The sequence below is a fragment of the Phyllostomus hastatus genome, unplaced genomic scaffold, assembly GCF_019186645.2.
Source record: "Phyllostomus hastatus isolate PE091 unplaced genomic scaffold, TTU_PhHast_1.1 phas_contig_495, whole genome shotgun sequence".
Lineage (NCBI taxonomy): Eukaryota > Metazoa > Chordata > Mammalia > Chiroptera > Phyllostomidae > Phyllostomus > Phyllostomus hastatus.
In genome coordinates, this window is record NW_025333895.1 from 309,279 (window position 1) to 329,943 (window position 20,665).

Consider the following 20,665-nt stretch of genomic DNA (forward strand, 5'->3'; position numbering starts at 1 on the left):
TGGGTCTACCGTGTTTGGGACTGCTGAGCTTCCTGGACTTGCAAGTCTATTTCCTTCACAAGATTGAGAAGGTTTTCTTGCATTATTTTTTCAAGTAAGTTTTCAATTTCTTGCTCTTCCTCTTTTCCTTCTGGCACTCCTATGATTCCTATGTTGGAACATTTAAAGGTGTCCCAGAGGTTCTTAAGCCTCTCCTCATTTTTCTGAATTCTTGTTTCTTCATTCTGTTCTGGTTAAATGTTTATTTCTTCCTTTTGGTCCAAATCGTTGATTTGAGTCCTGGTTTCCTTCCTTTCACTGTTGGCTCCCTGTATATATATATATATATATATATATATATATTTTTTTTTTTTTTACTTCACTTTGTATAGCCTTCACTTCTTCCTTTATTTTGTAGCCATACTCAATAATTTCTGTGAGCATATTCAATCTTAACCCTCCTGATTACCAGGGTTTTGAATTCTGCACCTGATAAGTTGGCTATCTCCTTGTTGCTTAGTTCTTTTTCTGGAGTTTTGACCTGTTCTTTCATTTGGGCCATATTTCTTTGTCTCAGCACACCTATTATGTTGTAAGGGGCAAAGCTGTAGGTATTTGCCAGGGTGGGTCAACTCACTTTGCTGCATTGTGGTGCTGCATGTGGGGGAGAGGTCAGAGAAGGAACAATGTTGTTTGCTTGGGTCTTGCCCCACTTTCAGTCACTTCCCCCACTACCCACAAGTGAATTGTACCCTTCAAGGTGCTATCCTGGTGCTGATTCCCGGGTAAGTGGGCTTGTGTACATTCTAGGACCCCATGGGCCCCTCCAACAGACTCTCCTGTGAGACTAGCAGTTTCTCCTGCTGCCACAAACCCTATAGGTTTTTGTGGCCAGAGGTTGTGAGGCTTTCTTTTCCCAGCTCTGGAACCTTAGGTTGCACGGTCTGTCTCACTCCCCAGTTGCTCCTCCCAGTTTGTCAGCATGCAAATGTGGGACTCCCCAGTCCGCCTGCTGCTGCCTTGCCATGTGTCCTGTCTGTCCCAGCTGCCTGTCTCCACCCCTCTTACCAGTCTGGATGAATGTTGGGTCTTTAACTCCTTGGATGTCAGACTTCCATACAGTTCAATTTTCTGGCTGTTCTGGTTGATTTTTGTTTTTAAACTGTTTGTTATCCTTTTGGTTGTGTAAGGAAGCAAAGCATATCTACTTACACTTCCATCTTGGTTGGAAGTCTATTTATGTATTTTGATTTTTGGATTAGAAAATTTCTGTGTTATTATTCTAAATTTTTCCAAAATTATCTTGCCTTTCTTTAGCCATTTACTCTATTAGATGAACTTTAGAATTAAAAATTCTCTTGAAGTATCATCGTTTTACACTGCTCAGATGTATATATGAAGAAGAAATGATGTACAAGATACTATAATTCAAATTGGCTAGTAACTTAAAATATGGTATTGTTTTAACAAAGCTGGATAGATTGGTATAAACTTGTATTACTGCAATGCAACAAGTTTGTTGTTTATTTTGTAATCAATTCTCAGCCCTTGTGAAAGGAAATAAAATTTAAGGTGAAGATGCTCAACAGGTTGTGAAAGTTGTTTTAAAGGATTAATCTAAAATATTTTGACCTAGTAAAATAATCAACACATTAAAAAATCCCCTTGGGGTGTTATTACAGGTGCATTGAATTGCATATAATTTTTTAAAAATTTACTTTTTTCCAGCTTTGCTGAGATATAATTGTGTAAGTTAAGGTGTACAATATGATGATTTAGTACATTTCTATACTGCAATATTATTAATACAGTAGGGTTAGTTAATAACCCCATCATCTTACATAATTACCACTTCTTTTATGTGATGAGAATGTTTAAGATCTACTCTCTTAAGAAGAAATTGTGGTTACCAGGGCTTGGGGAGGGTGACTGGAAGAAATGAGGAAGTGTCGTTTTGAGATACAAACTTCTCATCAGTAGATAAATTAATCTTAGAGATCTAATGCACAGCACAGTGACTGTAGACAATACTGTACTATAAACTTCTAGTTGCTAAAAGGCTAGATACTAATTGTCCCCATCACAAAAAATATAATCACATGACATGATATATATGTTAGCTAACGCCACACTGGTAATCATACAACAATATATAAATGTATCAAACCAACATTTTGTATACCTTTAAAATTACAGTGTTATACATCAATTATATCTCAATAAATAAATAAATAAATATCTACTCTCTTGGCAAATTGCAAACATGTAATGCACTATTGTTAACTTTATTCACCATGCTCCACATCAGATCCCCAGAACTTAATCATCTTCTAACTAGAAGATTGTACCTTTGGTCCAACATCTCCCCATTTTGCTCATCTCCCACTACCAGCAATCACCATTCTATAATATATCTATGAGTTTGTTTTCTTTTAGATTCAGCCATGAGAAAGAAGAAAATCCTTCCATTTGCAACACATGGATGGACTTTGAAAGCACTATGCTAAGTCAAATAAGTAGAAATAAAAGGACAACTACTACATAAGGAACACTATTACTTATGTGCGTGATCTATAAATTGACATTCTTTAATATTGAATCCTCCCTTTTTAGGAGAATATCTCTATTTATTCAGATCATAACTTTAGTCCTTTATAATTTCTTCAGATAGATCTTTCACATTTCCTTTTATTTTCCCTTTTAGGTTTATTCCTAAGTATTTTTTAGACTTCTTGTCATTGTCAATTGAAATTTTTTCTCCATACCTTTTCTAATATAAGAAAAGTATTAATATACTTTTAATACTTTTATATTAACATTAATATAAAATATTAATATATTCACCATTTTGGTGAAATCTTCATACGTTTAAAGTCTTCAGATGTGTATCAGCACTTTTCTAGATATACAAGTCACTTAAAAATGATAATATTTTCTAATTTAATGTTTATGCCTCCTATTTATTTAATTTTTCCTTTTCATTGGCTCAGACTACCATTAAAGCAATGCAGTTCAGTAATGGCAACAGAGGCCATCCTGACTTGTCTTTCCCAAGATACTGGTGGGAATCAGACTTTTATATTCAAAGTTTTATATTCTGGTATTTTGAATGTTTAGAATAAAAACTTCATAGTTTTTAATCATAAAAATTAATATATTTAAATAATTAATCTTAGTAATATAGGCTATTCCTGATAACATTCCTATTTTAAGTGACATCCTGAACCAAAAACTTATCACTTAAGTGGCCAGATTACATCAGCCAAACAGAGATATTTAAATACATATTAAGCAGATTTTTCCCTGAAGATTTAAAAACTCTCATCTAACTTCTGTGGATATCAAGAAGCATTCATTAAATCTGATGCTCATTTGTGTCCTGTCCCAACTCCCACAACCTCTGGAACTATCAGTAGAAGAGAATCCTAGTTGGAGGACTCATTTATGCAAACCCTGTATCTTTGAAAGCATCCTGATTAAAGGTGGGATCCAGCAGCCTCTTCCCCTGGGATTAAAAAAAGTGGCTAAGGAGTTGGTCAGGAAACAACCTCAGAAGAATCTTTAAAAAGTGAATTGAGAAGAACTCAAACAAATTAGGCTACATAGAAGGCCCTAAGAACACACGAGAAACCTCTAATTTCTCACCTAGGAAGCAACTTGGAATTTTCAAACTTCCCCCTAGTGGGATTTTACTCCCTGTTTCTCTGTAGTTTCTTGAAGTAAACAATCTCTAAAATCCTAACAAATAGCAGTGGGCTTTTTATAGGCTGGAGGTTAGGGAATAAGCTGTATTGATCAAGTTGCCACTCATATCACTTCCATTTCTTCTCCAACCCTGCCCAGGAGGCAAGAACCATGGAGATGAAGAACTCCAGCAGCAGCACTTCAGAATTTATTCTCCTGGGCATCTCTTCCAACCCACAACTGCAGAAACCCCTCTTTGTCATCTTCCTTGCCATGTACCTGGTCACTGTAGCAGGAAATGTACTCATTGTCCTGGTCATCTACTCTGACTCCCGGCTCCATACACCTATGTACTTTTTTCTCAGCAGCCTATCCTTTATGGATATCTGCTTAACAACAGTCATTGTGCCCAAGATGCTGGTGAATTTACTGTCAGAGACAAAGTCTATCTCCTATGTGGGCTGCCTGGTCCAGATGTACTTTTTCATGGCATTTGTAAATACTGACAGCTACCTGCTGGCCTCTATGGCCATAGACCGGCTGGTAGCCATCTGCAACCCCTTCCGTTATGATGTGGTTATGAACCCGAGACGCTGCCTCCTCATGCTGCTGGGTTCTTGTACGATCTCCCACCTGCACTCCTTGTTCCGTGTGCTGCTCATGTCCCGCCTGTCTTTCTGTGCCTCCCATGTCATTAAGCACTTTTTTTGTGATACCCAGCCTGTGCTAAAGCTGTCCTGCTCTGACACTTCCTCCAATCAGGTTGTCATCATGACTGAGACCCTAGCAGTCATCATGACCCCATTCCTGTGCATTCTCTTCTCCTACCTGAGAATCATCATCGCTGTACTCAAAATCAACTCAGCAGCAGGGAAATGGAAGGCCTTCTCTACCTGTGGCTCCCACCTCACTGTGGTAATCTTGTTCTATGGGAGTGCCATCTATGTCTATTTCAGGCCTCTCTCCATGTACTCAGTGGTGAAGGACCGGGTGTCCACAGTTATGTACACAGTAGTGACACCCATGCTGAACCCATTTATCTACAGCCTTAGAAACAAAGATATGAAGAGGGGTTTGAGGAAGTTAAGGGACAGAATTCACTCATAGAAAGAACAAGATGATGTAATATCATAATTGGGAGATGACCTAAGAGATGTATGTTATCCTCCTTCCTGCTGTTTCTCACATGGCACCCACAGAAGTCATGACAGGTGGTGCCGAATAGCAGTAAGAACAGTAACCAGGAAGCTATAACACTTGGTGTCTATCAGTGAATGTAGCCAAATATATGTTTAATCCTAGACTAAGTATTGCTAGAAATCTAGATTTTAGGAAAACAATTTCTTCCACCCAAGAAATGGTGGAATAAGGCTATTTCCAAATAGGTTTTGTGTAAGTTTAACAACGGCTAGTCCTCAAGGAATTCTAAAGTTCAATTAGTTTTCAGAACAAGAAATTGGGTGGATTTGGTCAGGGACTGGCAGACTCTTTGAGGGATGAACTAAGATTGTCCTCAAGGCTGGTTTGAACTTTTACATATCAAAATTCATTAGACAAGGAAATGGGCAGAGAATTTCAAACAGTGGAAGTCACCCAAGTAGGCAGAGGCAATAAATACTGGATTGTGCCCTGACTGGTGTAGCTCAGTTGGTTGGAGCATCATCCTGCAAACCGAAAGGTTGCTGGTTTGATTCCCAGTCAGAGTACATGCCTGGGCTGCAGGCCCAGTCCCAGGAAGCTGGGGCATATGCAAGAGGGAACCATTTGATGTTTCTCTCATACATAAATGCTTCTCTCCCTCTCTTTCTCCCTCCCTCCTCCTCTCTCTAAAAATAAATAAATAATATCTCTTAAAAATATTAAATTGTGTTTAAGAAACAGTGAAAAGCCCTGTGAAGCTTGTTCAATTAGAGAGCAGGAAGAATAACACTGGAAAGATAGACTATAGAAAGCAGACGTAAACTCTACCAACACCAAAGTGTTATCACAACGTGAATACTCAGTACTTGACTCCTTTCTCTTTCGTCTTAATTGCTCCTTCCTCCACAAGGCCAGAATCCTCACTGAGATGCCCCTTATACCCTGGGATAAGCAATGTGTACCAGTCAGGATAAGCTAGGTTATGCTGTGAAAAGCAAACAATCTCAAAAATCTTTGGAACTTAAAAACCAAAGGTCTATTTATTATTTACACTGCATGTCCACCATAAAAAAGTATAAGGATGTTGCTCATTTTACACACTTGGGGACCAAAGCTAATGGAGCAGTCACCTTTGTAAACATTAATCACCGCTCCGTCAGAAGCTGTGAAAGGTTCAAAGATTTTTTGTGAGAAATAAATACTCAGGTTCAGAAGTGACTTATACATCACTTCTGACCACAACTCATTGTCTCCAACTAATCTCATAACCCCACCCAACAAAATAGAGCCCACGGCAAAATCCAACAGTGTATCTGTAAAATGGAGAGCCAAAAGTATTTGGTGATCATCATTAATGACCACTACGCAATCCTAACCACACACAAATGAGTAAGTGTAAACTTGTTGCTTAATTAATCCTTCCCTGATTATGTTATTGTCAAACAGCAACAGTAATGTAAGATACTGCATATGCTCTTGGGAACTCTTTTGCCTCCATTATTTCATCAAGTTTTTACAACCAGCAGATTTTATGGATCGTAAGCTTGTGGTTAGCAGGACCTAAAGTTGAACACAAGTCTTTTAGCTGCCAAAATAATACATCCTGAGCCATCATTAAAATATCAATAATAGAACAAAGAAGCCCTGGCTGGCGTAGCTCATTGGATTGAGCTCGGGCTGCGAACCAGGCATCGCAGGTTTGATTCCCAGTCAGGGCACATGCCTAGGTTGCAGGCCATGGCCCCCAGCAACCACACACTGATGTTTCTCTCTTTCTCTCTCTCTTTCTCTCTCCCTTCCCTCTCTAAAAATAAATAAATAAAATCTTTTAAAAAATAGAACAAAGAAATGATCATTGATTGTTCTTGTAGATATGTTCTCTTTAGAGAATGGTTGACTAAAATGTTTCTCCAATTTCCCTGCAGAGATATTTTTAAAGAAGAAATTATTCAGTTTTGGAAGATTGTATATTTCTAGAAATTTGTCCATTACAAAGGGGAAAAAAATTAGGACAACTGTAACAGAATAACAATAAAAGATTTAAAAAAGAATTAGTTTTTTGAAATACGGCAAAATCTGAATTTAAAAATAAAAAGAAGAAATGAGTAATGGAGGCTAGGCCAATTTATTCAAATGTCTTTTTATCCTCACCTGTGGACATGCTTACTGATTTTAGAGAGGGGGGGAGGGGAGGGAGAGAGGGAGAGAAATGTTGACGTGAGAGAGAAACATCAATCAGTAGCCTCTGAGATGCACCCCAACTGGGAACAGAACCTGCAACCCAGCATGTGCCTAACCAGGAATCAAACCTGCAGCCTTTCTGTTTGCGGAGTGATGCTCCAACCAACTGAACCACATTGGCCAGGGCCTTTATTTTTTCATTTTTCAAATGAGAATAGGAGAAGTTCCACTTAAAAGAATAACAGTTTTGTGAAAAAACGTCAAAAACCTGGCAACAAACTCAAATGTCCACCAACGTTAGAATAGATAAACACATTACGGTACAACCCCACAATGGAATGTAAGTCCACAATGCCATAGGTGCAATCCTAAAATCCAAAAACTAATGAAGGAATGTCAGAGCGTCTCAGCAAACTCATTTTATCACATGTGGAGTGATATGTGGCTATTTAAAAATATGTACTTATCATATTTGGTATAATATTCATATGTGAAGGTTTACAGTGAACTCATTTAGCAGGAAAACATGACCTGAATTCACATGAAGCTATTAACAGTCTGTATTAGTTAAACTTAGTGTGACTGAACTTAGTGTGACTCAGTTGTGGAAATACTATGTATTTCATGATGGAGTCCACCCCCAGAAACTGCTGAGGAATCCTCGATAACACGCACATAACCCCAAATCCTAAAGTTCTGCGATCTGAAATTCAGCAGGGGGCGCGACTTTATAATGAGCAGCGGTGGCCTCCGTGAGATAACAGTAGACCAGAACGCACTTCGGCTCCGTGCATCCACCGGAGTAAATCTCAAGGAATAATGTTGAGCAAAACAAGCAATTTACGGAAGATTACAGAAAGTTTAACTCCCTCCAGAAAAAGGGCAAAAGGGGGCAAATCCAACCACGACCGCATACAGTTAAGACACCTACGTACGCCAGACGGCAAACGAGCCGGAACCACGGAGGACCCTGAGCGCCCACTGAGAGAGGCCAGGCCTCTCCAGGTCCGCTGGGCAGGAGGCAGAGTAACAAGCGAGAGAACTTACGCGGCTGGTCGTGGGTGCCACAAGGCGAGGAGGTCTCCGCCCCGGCCCGCTGGAATCTTCAAGTTTACCCAGAGGCTTTCACGGGGTTGAGTCACATGTATGGCGCAGATGGCCTCAGCACCTGACGGCTCTCTCGAGGCTGCGCCCTACAACACGTCTGCCACGGCGGGAATGGCGGGGAGCACTTCCGGTCCAAGCCGAGGGCGTGGAGAGGGGGGAGGTGAGGAGACTGCGATTGCCCGGATGTAGCTCTCAGGTCAGCCCGCGGTCACATCCTCCCCACGACCGCCGACAACAAACCATGTGATTTAAAAGAGGGGCACACGAGGCTTCTAGAGGGTTCAGCTATGTACTGTTTAAGGCTTCAAGCAGAGTGGCGGAAGAATGGACATTAATTTTATTATTCTTTAAACAGCATATAAATACTTTTATACACTCTTTTACATGCAAGATACATTTACAACGAAGATAAATAAATAAATCCAGAATCGCGCCCTGGGCCTTAGATAGAGTCTACATATTATTCACATCTTCGTTCTCTGGGGTCATGGAAAATACGATTGTCTCTTTTACATAACATTTGAAGGCAATGATCATGACCCCTAATTTATTTTACCTTTATTTTTTTTACATATTTTCTAGGACATAATGTATTTCATTCTTGAGAATTAGACTCTTAATTAGAAAGTGGACTTCATAAAAGAGATGGGGCTTATTCAGGATTAAGGCTGGAAGGGTGGATCCCAACCGCACCTCACCTGAGGGAAAGACCAGGAGTACCCCACCGCACCCAGCTCTGATCATTCTGAACGGAGCCATCAGTGACACTGCTGGAACTCAGGGCCACAGTCTAAAGAGAAGAGCTGGGGGTTGGATAATTGTCCCATCTTGTTTCTAAGGAAGAGGTTGGAGCATAGGTCCCAGGCCACACGGCCTGAGAAAAGTCAGCAGCTCCTCCTGGCTCCTGTGCCTGAAATGTCATAAAGACCTGACCCTTCAGTCTGTGCTATTCCTAGAGGCAGATAAAGGCTCTGGGACTCCAGCTGTGACTTCTTGGGAAGACAATGGGATAGCAAACCCAATCCACTTTTTTTTTTTTAAGATTTTATTTATTTAGTTAGAGGGGGGGAACAGAAGGAGAAAGAGAGGGAGAAAAATATCAATGCGTGGTTGCCCCTCACATGTCCCCTACTAGGGACCTGGACCACAACCCAGGCATGTGCCCTAACTGGGAACCAAACCAGCAACCTTTTCATTCAGAGGCCCACGCTCAATCCGCTGAGCTACACCAGCCAGGGCCCCAATCTGCTTTTTGGAAATGTCAGAGACTGAGGCTAGCCAGCATCTCCAGGTAGGAAGTGAGGCAAAGGGATGGAGAGGGAGAGCAGAGTCTACCTAAGGCTCACATGTACACACACATGTGTGCACACATACCCATGGAACATACACATACAGACAGGGCAGAGAGCTTTTCCCTTTTTCTTTTTCCCTTTTCTTTCCTATATCCCTATCTGCCGATCATTTTCTAGCTCTCTGATCACCATGAGTGGCGTCTAGTCCTGGTGTTCTTCACATCCCTGACAGTCCAGATGGAAGGCATGGTGGAGAGTGGGTCTCAGACTACCCTTCCCCAGCCCCATCAGTACCCAGGGACATAGCCCTAGTGCAGTAACAAAGCCTGATTCACTCTCAGTCCACTCAGACAGGCGTGATTCCCAGAATCACTCTCAACCGCCATGCTAGGCCAATGCCAGTGATTACTTCCTCTACATCCACTTAAAGTTGACTACCCTCATTCATATCCTTTCTTTTTCATGAAATTTGAGTCAGCAAATAACTGTTAAGATAGACTTATTTATTCCCATTCTACAATTAATAATGCGGAGACTCTTATGATGAAGTTATTTGTTTAAGCTTGTACTTGGTTTCCAGATGCCAAAACGAATACTTTGCCATTGACAGTTCTGAGTAGTCATAATCCTTCAAAGGTGATGTTGATGATGATGATGACAGTGATGACGACGATTTTTAGTATCGACATCTCACGACTTACAAGCCGAGCCTGCAGGCAGTGACCAGGACACAGCGACAAAGCACCCTCACTTTATTGGAATTTCTCATCTTCATTGCACATCATGGTTCATGAACAAACTTCAACTGATTCCGGATTTTGGTTTCTTCAACAGCCTTATCAGGTGGGGTTTTATCTTTATCTTATAGATAAGAAAGGTGAGGGTCAGAAGGAGTAAACATGTCCCAGGTTTAAAAGGCGTTGAGGAACAGAGCTGTAAGGCAAGTCATCTGATGCTTTTCCACTACATCGGGTGTCTCAGGTTCACAATTCATCAACTACTGCTGACCACGAAAGTCACGCCACTCCCCTTAATGGCAGCATAACTGGCCCTCCATATGTGTTATTGTGATAATAACTTCAATGATTCTATGCCATCATGGAATAGACTGCCAACATGGTTACAAACCAGGAAACAGAGATCAGAGTTAAGTAACTGGCCAAGGTCGGGCTGAGAACTAGGAACAGAGAAAGGATTTCCATCCCAACATCAGATGCCAAAGCCCAGAGACTAAACAAAAGATGTTAATGGTGAGATTGATGATTAAAATAAAAATGATGTGGCCTTACAATAAAGTGCTTTTCCATTTGCAACATTGTCATAACCACACTAATTAAAATGACCTTCAACACCAAAGAGGGCCAGAGCCCTCCCAGCCCATCTGGAGAGCCCTAATTCTAAGCTGGCCCCTGCTTTCATCTCCCCAAATAGACACTCACAAACATACACACTGAGCACCTTGTTTTGCAGAGTAAATCCTAGTGTATACGTGACCCCAAAATGAGCTCCACACTAAGATGATGAAATTAAGAGTAAAAGTGTTCTAAAGTTTTTTAAAAGTGAATTACATTTGTAGATGTTCTTTCAAGTGAATCCCAGTTGGGTCTCTTTCAGACAAACCATGGGGAAAATTTGCAGGAACCTAGAACCCAAAGTACATTTCTACCCTGATGCCTCATTATCATAGTCCATAGCCCTCATATCTGGACAGATGTGCAAACCAGCAGTTACAGCTGCTAGTGAATCTCAGTGACTTCTTCAAGGAATAGAGAAAAACAGACCACAGTGCCTGGACTCTGCCATATTTAGAGTCTATCTTTACTTAAGGAAGATCCTTCTCTAATTTCTCTGCCTTAAAAGGAAATTAGAAACCAAAGCAGCGTCTCTGACTTCTTGCTCCTAGGCGTCTCTGAACGCCCAGAACAGAAGTCCCTCCTGTGCTGGCTCTTATGTACCTGGTCCCCCTGGTGGGAAACCTACTCATCATCCTGGCCACAGCACTGGCCAGCACCTCCACACCCCCATGTACTTCTTCCTGGCCAACCTGTCCTTCATCGATACCTGCTTCTCCTGCTCCATTGTCCCCAAGGTGCTGGTGAACATCCAGACACAGCACCACACCATCTCCTATGCTGGGTGCCTCATGCAGATATATTTCTTCATGGCGTTGGCCCTGCTGGATGACTCTCTGCTGGCTGTGATGGCATATGACCGCTACACGATCAGCTGTCTACCCCACAATTCCATGTCCCCAGCGCTGCCTGGGGCTGGTCTCTGCATCCTGGCTCTGCTCCCACCTCCTGGCCTTCTCACTCACTCTCCTGCGTTTGTGCCTCCCATTCCATCCCACGCTTCTGTGATTTTCACCCACTCCTCAAACTGACCTGTTCACACACTCACCTTTCAGGCCACTGCAAGCAGCCCTTTCAGGTGTGGTCCCTCAATCCTGCGTCCTGGTCACTTATGCCCATGTGATCCACACCATCCTCGGGGTCCCCTCTGCTTGGGGGAAACACAACGTCTTCTCTACCTGTGGCTCTCACTTGTCAGTGGTCACTCTCTTCTATGGTACACTCTTTCTGGAATATTTCCATCCGTCATCCTCCTATTCAGTAGACACTGGAATGGTGGCACCTGTGATATACACAGTGGTGACCCCCATTCTAAACCCCTTTATCTATCGTCTGAGGAACAGGGACTTGAAAGGGGCTTTGTGGAGACTCTTTGGTTGGGCAAGATGTTCCACCCCATACAAATCCTTCCCCAAAGTAGAAGCCCAGACTTTTAAACAGGCCTTATTCCCTGGACTTGACCCTTAGAAATCTGAAAGACTCATGCTCACGATGGATGCTTAGCCTTACAAGAAGATGCAAGAAAATGAAGACCCTGACTCTGCAGGACTGGCATTGGACCCACTGGCCAAGGACAGAGCTGCAGCCTAGAGGGAAGGAGTGACCAGCATTCCCTACAAGGCAACTTGGTAAGTGGATCTATGTCTCCAAGCACATTCTACCCAGAGCTGGGAATACCGAAGATGCCAGCAAACACTTGGCTTCTAAGAAGAAACCCAACAGGAGCATAGTGTTGGACTGTGAATTTGTCCCTGACAACAAGAAATGATGGCAAGACTAGGCAGGTCAGAACCTCAGTCTAAGTCACTGGGCTTCAGAGACCAATTCTGACCCTGCTTGGGAAGAAACTCACTCATTGGTCTTGACATGGAGAATATGACACCAAGTACGTAGAACTATATGTGGCCTGAAAGGGCAAGAATATTCTAGAAAAGGATCCCAGGTCCAGAAAGATTTAGAGATTTGTCTGCTGTCACATATCTGGGATTAGATCTTTGCCCCTGATGGGTGATTCTGTTTCTTATTTGTTAGTTGTGACCAGTCTTATTAAACTCTGTTTTAAACTCTGTTTTATTTTTTTTAACTGAGAACTCATTCATGTCATTATAGTAAATGTCTAAAATATTAAAAAAAATAATTAATCCCTTCTTAAAAGAAATCACTGTGAATACTTTACACAAATTCTTATGGCCCTTTTCTCTGTGTGTTTATCTAATATTGTTAACCTGCTGACTTTTTCACATGATCTTATAATGTTTTCTACACTATTACTATTAAATCTTTATAAACATTTTCATAATTAATATTATAGCAGAAGCAGGTACCATATTTATATATAATCTTCCATTATGGATCATTAGAGTCTTCTAATTATTCTCACTATTCTAAATAATGACACAATGAAAATCATTGTAAATAAACCTACCTACATAGATTTTCCCAGGTTCTTACAACAAATTTTAAGAAGTAAAGTTGTGGAGTGGAACATTTTTCTGGTTCATGATACATGTTGGCAAAAGAGTTTACAAAACTGGCCCTGGCCAGGGCGGCTCAGGTGGTTGGAGCATCATCCTATACACCAAAAGTTTGGGGGTTCAATCCCTAGTCAGGGCACATGCCTAGGTTTTGGGTTTGATCTCCAGTCAGGACACGAATGTTTCTCTCTCTTTCTCTTTCTCTCTCTCTCTCTCTCATCAATAAACATATATTTTTTAAAGAGTTTACAAAACTGTTAATGATTTGTATCCCCGCAGACATTCTTCAAGAGTCCTCTTTTCTCTGCATCCTACTAGTACTTTCTGTTCTATTTTTTTTTACTTAATTGCTGCAAATATAATAAGCAAAAAGGTACCTCTTATTTGTTTAATTATTTTTGCTTACTAACTTCTGTCTGTAAATACATTTTATTTATTCCTCTGTTCATTATTTCTTCATGCCATTTGACTACTTTAAAGACTTCTCTCAGTCCTTTCCATACCAGAATTTTAAACTCTACACTTTCTTACTTATGATGCAAGCTTTGCCCAATCACCTTTGTTTCCCTCAGTTTTCTTTTTGATCTTTCAACATACATAATTTTTCAACTTACATAGATGCAGCCAATTTAAAAAATCTCCTTGTGACCCTTCTGCCAGTGTCATCATTGGGAAATCCTCCTCTGTGCACAGTTCCCATGACCTGTTTTCTCTTTTCAGTGTGACCTGCTATTTTTAGTGTTTCATTGAGATATAATCCATATACCATAAAAGTCATCCTTTTAAAAATATATGGTTCAGTGGTTTTTAGTATATAATGTGTTATTTTTACTGAAATGACATAGGACTTTTAAACAATATATTTTAGAATAATATCAAATATTAAAGTAATTATCTACCTCACATCTCTCATTTTCTACAGGAGTTTCTTCCCCGTTCCATGTCACATGATTGTTGGAAAATGGGAGGCTGAGTACATCTGACCTGTCATTCACTCTTATACACCATACGCTTTTCTCCCCAGAGCCTCTGGCTTGAGTGCTATTTTTCCCTCTGTGGCACCTCCCTCCACTCCAGGCCCACCCTGTTTGAGTCCCTCAGGGTCTGCAGAAAAGCCCCCTCTCACCCCCGTTCACTCCGATCACCTGGACATGATCTGTTTTTCTTGTGAGCTCCTCTGTTGCTTCATCTACGCTTCCTATTCCTGCCCTAAGACCAAGAGTAACATAAAGGAGATGTTCAGAACCTTTGGGGTTGGTCGCTTTATTCTCAACAAGGCTGCCAGGACCATTGAACGGAGAAAGAGTCTTGTTTTCGACAAATGGTACTGGGACCACTGGTTACCTCAATGCAAAAGAATGAAGTTGGATCTTTACCTCACATCACACACAAAAATTAACTCAAAATGGATCACAGACCTCAATGAAGAACTAAAACTACAAAACTCTTAGGAGAGAGCATGATAGTGAATCTGTGACTTGTCTCACACGATGGCTTCTTAGGTATGACCCCAAAGGCATAAGCAGTAGTAGAAAAAAAATGGATAAATGGACTTCATCCAAATAAAAAAGTTCCAGCCCTGGCTTGTGTGGCTCAGTGGGTAGGGTGTCATCCTGAAAACAGAAAGGGTGCCAGTTCAACTCCCAGTCAGGGCACATGCCTGGGCTGTGGGCCAGGTCCCTGACCAGGGGTGTGCAAGAGGCAACCGACTGATGTTTCTCTCCCTTCCTCTCTCCCTAAAAATAAATAAAGAAAATCTTTAAAACAATTTTTTGAAGCCCTGTGCTTCCAATATACCATTAAAAGAATGACTAGACAAGCCACCAAAAGGGAGAAAATATATGTAAAGCATATGTCTGGTGAAATATTTAGATTAAGAATACACACCTAACTGAAATGGCAGCCCTGCCTGGAAGATGCCCAGAGCTTTGCTTAGCGTCCCCGGCATTCTGCCTGCTCCGAGGCAGCTTGCTGTGCCGATCCCCAGTGCCACAGGTGCCCCTGCTTCACGGGTGGCCATCATCCCTATCCTGGACTGTGACCACTCATCTCCCCTCCAATCCCTTCTGCTCACAGCAATCAGAGTGATCTTTTGGAATGAAAATTTCGTCGTGTCTCAGTCCTTCCTTAAACCTCTCAGTAGCGACTCACTGCTTTTAGGGAAAAAAACAAAAACGAAAACTTCAGCATGGCCTGTCCATGTCCCCTGTTTGTCCTCTACCTGCCTTCTGGCTCAGTCACACCTCAGTCCCCATCCTTCTCTGAGTCCCAGCCCCACTGACTTTTCGGTTTTTCAAATGTTCCACTGCATTCCCACCTGCCCGCTTTTGCACAGTTCATCACGCCAGCCTGAAACACTGTCCCCTGTGTTTGTATTCAGTAAATTCTGACTCTCCCTGTAAAATCCATGGGAAAAAGGGGGACCATGGCTCTTTGGTTCATCTTTAAGATCTTAAATTTAAGCTCAGCACATGGTAGAGTGCAATAAGCATGAGTTAGGTGCATTAATGAACACTCTGCTAACATGAATGTCAAGTTAGCCATAAGATGCACTGTAGAAATGAGGCGATTCCACGTTGCAGCTTCCCACCCCATAACCATCTACTCCCCACAGGCTGAGCCGTTCATCCCTAACTGCAGGGTCACCCCATTCCCATCTTTTTGGGGGTGTTTCTCAATGCTAGGTGGACGTCCCAAGTGGTTTTCAATCCTAGGAGCTTTAAAAACTCAGCCACGCCTGCCCCCCGCCCCCCAGCAAGGGCTCTAATTTCATTTCCTGAGTGCTGACTTCATGTCTGGCCCTGGCCTCAGCTTGCTCCCAGTCTGCTGCAGCATCAGACACAATCGCAATCGTGTTTCCTTGCCCGTGCTGGATTCATGCTGTGTACGTAATACGCATCTAAAAGATGCGCAGAGGGAGAGAGTGGCTCTGCGGTAGAGGCAGGAAGGCTTCAAGCAGAAGGTGACATCTGAGTGGGTGCTGCAACAAAAAGGGGGAGTTCTCCAGATAAGGGACAGGCTGGACATGTCAGGCAAGAGTAACAATGTGAAGGATTAGGAAAACCACAAGAAGAACATGTGTTTCTGTAGAAGATCATAAAGCATAACAAAAATACTGAGTCCCAAAGAATGGGGGTGGGGAATGTGAGCCAAAGGGACTCCTCTCATCAAGGTGCATGACTGTCTTTCCCAAGCGAACCTGGGGACCCACTCAGCCAAGCTTCTGCATCCTCTCCAGGCACCACCGAGTGAGTCATCCCTGACATTCCCCTGCCACTAGCTGTCACGGAGTCCCCAAAGGATGTGGAGCAAGAGTCTCTATGGAGTCCAGGAGAGAGGGGAGGGAAGGAGGAGTCAGGAGGAAAACAGAAAGAGGCTATTCCCTCAGGGCCCAAGAAGAGTGTAAGAACCTCTGTTCCTACTTCTGCATCAGGGCATGATCTTATTATCTCCCCCGAAAGGCTTGCCTGAAGCTACTCTGCCAGAAAAACTCCCCACCCACCTCCACCTTCTAGGTATGTCCAACCAACCCAATAACCACACACCATCATGGTGACAGCGGCTGGTGTCTGGACCAAGATATATCCAATGTCTGTGTGCTGGGGAAGAATGAGTTAAGAATATAAACTCGATAAGAAATGAGCAAGCAACATATTGAGAAATGCCAGGCCAGCCTCACTAGACTTACATGTGCTCATGAGTACAGTGGAGCTGGGAGAGAAAGGCTGAGTCAGACGAAGGTTTTAGCAGAGAGAGAGGAGCTAGCAGGAAGAAGCTAAGAGAACCCTCCAGAAAGCTAGAAACCTAAGATGTCAGAGCTGGAAACGCTGTTCAATTTGACCTAGGCTCTTGCTGCTCAAACTGTGGTGCCCAACCAGCAGCTTCAGCATCACCTAGGGGTTTGTTAGAAATGCAGACGCTCGGGCCCCTCCCCAGTCCTTCTGAGACAGGATCTGCATTTAACCAGAGCCCGAGGTGGTTCCTGTGCACACTGAAGATGGAGAAGTGCTGCCGCTCGGAGTCTCGAATTAAGCTGCTTATCAGAATCACTTGGAAGATTTTTGAAGGTACAGATTTCTGAGCTCTGCTCTAGGCCTACTGAATAAGAATTTCTGGCCACTGTGCATGACCAAATACTTTTTTACGAAGCTCCACAGGTAGTTCTATTGACAGAAGTCTATAGAGTAGACTGGAAACCACTGATCGGGTCTGTTTTTCTCAATCCAAAGATGAGAGGACCGAGGCAAGGCAGGGGCAACAACAAGCTTGGTCTCTGTGGAAAGCTCTAAAATAGGGTGTTTGCTTAGAAACAAAGAGAATTCGGCTTGGAGCTGAATCTGAGCTCTATCCCTTTGTAGCTGTACATCTTGGAACAAGCTCTTCCTTCTTTGGAACTCGGTCTTCTTACCTTCAAGGAAAGACACCCTAGAATATCAGGATTGCTCCTTGCGGGCAATAAGGAAACAGAGAAATCAGTGGAGAGTTAACTGTACACATTTTGCGCATGTGCACTCACTCACTCACTGACAGCTACTTAACTGAAGTTTGGGGATCCTTGCACCCAAAATCTTCAAAGCAATTTAAAGGCCCTGAAGTCTCACTGTTCCCGTTTCACAGATGGAGCAATGGAGAGGCGCTCGAAGCGGCTCCACTCCTCACTCCTGTGAAGGTGAGTAATGATGGCTTTCCGTGTGGACAAACAGAAACACAGTAGGGGTTGCCACCAACTGGGTTCTGGGTGCAGCTGGAACCCCACGTTTTTCTCTTCCTCTGGAGGCCCTCTGCCCTCTCCCAGTGACCCCACCAAGGAGGAGGGGAAGATCCCTAACGTCCTGTATTCCCAAGGACAGAGGGAAGAATTAGGCATGGCCCCAAACGCTCCATTAGGTGAGGGACACACTTAGAAAGGTAATAATGAAACAGGAGTGGGGCTATAACACAGAGCCCAGTAAGCCAGGTTCCGGCCTGAAAGGTTGGGTGGTGCGGTGTTCAGGTAGAGCTTCCTAGAAGAATGACCTGAGCAGAGTCTTAACAGGTAAGAAGGATCAACTCTGGACGTGGGCATGGGCAAAGATGATGAAACCCTGGAGCCTATTAGCAGGCGCCCTACCTTTGGCTGGAACAACCAGCCATGTGTTGTACCTATACATAAAAACATATTACAATGTTGTATTTTTTCATCAATCTGTATATTTTTCTGCAAATTATGTTTTTATCTCAATTTGTTTTTGAGATTTATCCCTATGCATCCATATAAGTTGAATCCATTCCTGTTTAACTCCCGTGAACCCTTACTAAACATTTAGGTGTGGCTAACGTTTGGCTATTACAAGCAGGTGAGGGGTGCGTGCACCCTTGTGTGTATCTCCTTGTGTGTGTATGTGAGAGTTTTCAAATGTAAACACCAAGAAGTAAAATTACTAGGTGTCAGGAACTGAGTGTTTCTGCCCTGCCCCCTAAATTCATGTCTTGAGTCCTAACCCCCAATGTGACGGTACCTGGAAGTGGGGCCTTTGGCAGGTAATTGAGTGGTCATGCAGTCACAAGGGTGGGGGCTTCATGGTGAGATTAGTGCCCGAGTAAGAAGAGACCAGATGGCTTGCTCTCTGACTCTCTCTGCCAAGTGGGAATACAGCAAGAAGGCAGCCACCAGCAAGTCAGAAAGTGGGCCTTCACCAGAACCCAGCCCTGCTGGGACCTTGATCTCAGACTTGATCCCAGCCCCCAGAGCTGCAAGAGATACCTGTCCACTGTTGACCCCTCCCAGCCCACGGTGCGCTGTCGCAGCACCCCCGGCAGACTGAGACACTGGGGTGTGCACAGTTAGGGGGAGTAACTGCCAAACCGTCCTCCAAAGTCCCGGTTTACATTTCCACCAGCACAGCCTCACCAACACTGTCAATTTTTTTCACCCCAGCTGTGTTCCGTAGGGAGACCTTCATCTTCATCATCTTCACCAGGCACAGTAGGTCCCAAACATCTCAACTTCTCACGAAGAGAGGGGGAAAAACATACAGTACTCAGCTCCAGGCCCTGTGCTGCACACACCTATCGCCTCATAGGACCCTCCAGCAGAGTGCTAGTATAGGGTGGGGCAAAAGAAGGTTTACAGCTGCTCATACAGAAAAATAATACAATAATTAATACGTAATAATACATGAATAAACTCTGTTTTGTGTGTTCACAACCATAAACCTACTTTTGCCCCACCCTGAAGGATGGAACCTGAGCTCAAACCCAAGTCTACATGCTGCTAGTGTTCAGATTCTGTTCACTGTTTTATACACTCAACTGGTATTTGTTGAGTACTGATTGTAGACCAGACCCTAGAGGTACAAACATGAATCACAGAGCCATTCTATAATGCATAGTAGTGCTCAATGAATGTTTGTTGAGTGAATATTGAACCAAGGAGCTCAGAGCCCACAGGAGAGGCGCACACAAAAAAATATGTGCCATAGACTGTTGAAGGGCTGTGATGGATGTGAGTTCCAGTGCAGCAGGGGAAGGTTGAGTTTCCTTTGCATGCATCAGGGAAGTCTGCACGTCAGAGATAGTTTCTGTCAAACACAAAAAGGGGAAATGGGCCCTAGGCAGAGGCAGCAAGTGTAAAAAGCCCAGGGGTGTGAAGCGACATTCCAAGTTCTGGAAGTTACACTGCTTTTGATAGCCTTAAAGTTGCTTCCTTCCAGGATTGAGCCAAGACACCTAGCCCAATGCAGCCTAACTCACTGGACCCTTGTGAAATGCCAACTATGTGTCAGGCCCTGCGGGAGATGCATTTTGCACACTATTTCATTGAATCCTTGCAGCTTTTTCTTTCTTCTAACACAAATGAGAAAATTGAGGCTCAGAGAGAAGAGTGTGGTCCAGGAACACATTCACATCTGTTCTTTCCACTCCTTACACTCTCCCTCAGATACCAGCCACAGCCACGGCTGTGCTCTCCTTTCCCCGGTCCTGCTCCCGTGAAAGACGTCCCCCCCAGCAAACATCAAGAGCACAGGCGTTACCCTTTAGAGCAGCAGACTCTTTCTGCCCATCCCAGTGTCTCTCTTCCCCCTCGGGAAACTGGAGGGGAGAATGTGTATGTGGTCATGGGACTTTCAGTCCTTGGCCAGACACTGTCATCCCATTCATCATTCACTCATTTAACACATCTATATCAAGCACCTACTATGTGCCAGGCAATGTTCTCAGAACTGTGAATACAAAGGTGAATTAGACAGACAAGACTCCTACACTTGTGAATGTTAGATTGTGTGATGTCTCAGAATCAGAAACAAAGCTTTGGGAGGTTATGTTGCTTGTCCAAGGTCACACGACGTTATTACATGGTTAAGACGGAAATCCAAGTGCAGCGGATTCCCAAAGCAAAGTGCTTTCTCTTCCAAGGTGATCATGACCTTTCTTCCATCACCCTCTTGCTTTGTCTCTCCTCAGTCTCTGTCCTGCA

The 20,665-nt window shown here is 43.1% G+C and overlaps 1 protein-coding gene and 1 pseudogene across 1 annotated transcript; both read left to right on the top strand.

Annotated features, from left to right (window-relative positions):
* The first annotated feature begins 3,743 nt into the window (after positions 1 to 3,743).
* LOC123823552 (olfactory receptor 1L4) lies at positions 3,744 to 4,770 on the top strand. The gene has a single exon (XM_045846416.1). It carries the CDS (start codon positions 3,835 to 3,837, stop codon positions 4,768 to 4,770), a length of 936 nt encoding a protein of 311 aa, XP_045702372.1. The 5' UTR covers positions 3,744 to 3,834.
* Positions 4,771 to 8,139: 3,369 nt separating this feature from the next.
* LOC123823318 lies at positions 8,140 to 12,202 on the top strand (annotated as a pseudogene).
* Positions 12,203 to 20,665: the final 8,463 nt, after the last annotated feature.

What these genes read in the sequence shown, in the direction of transcription:
- LOC123823552 (XM_045846416.1), top strand. Translation starts at nt 3,835, where the DNA reads ATGGAGATGAAGAACTCCAGCAGCAGCACTTCAGAATTTATTCTCCTG.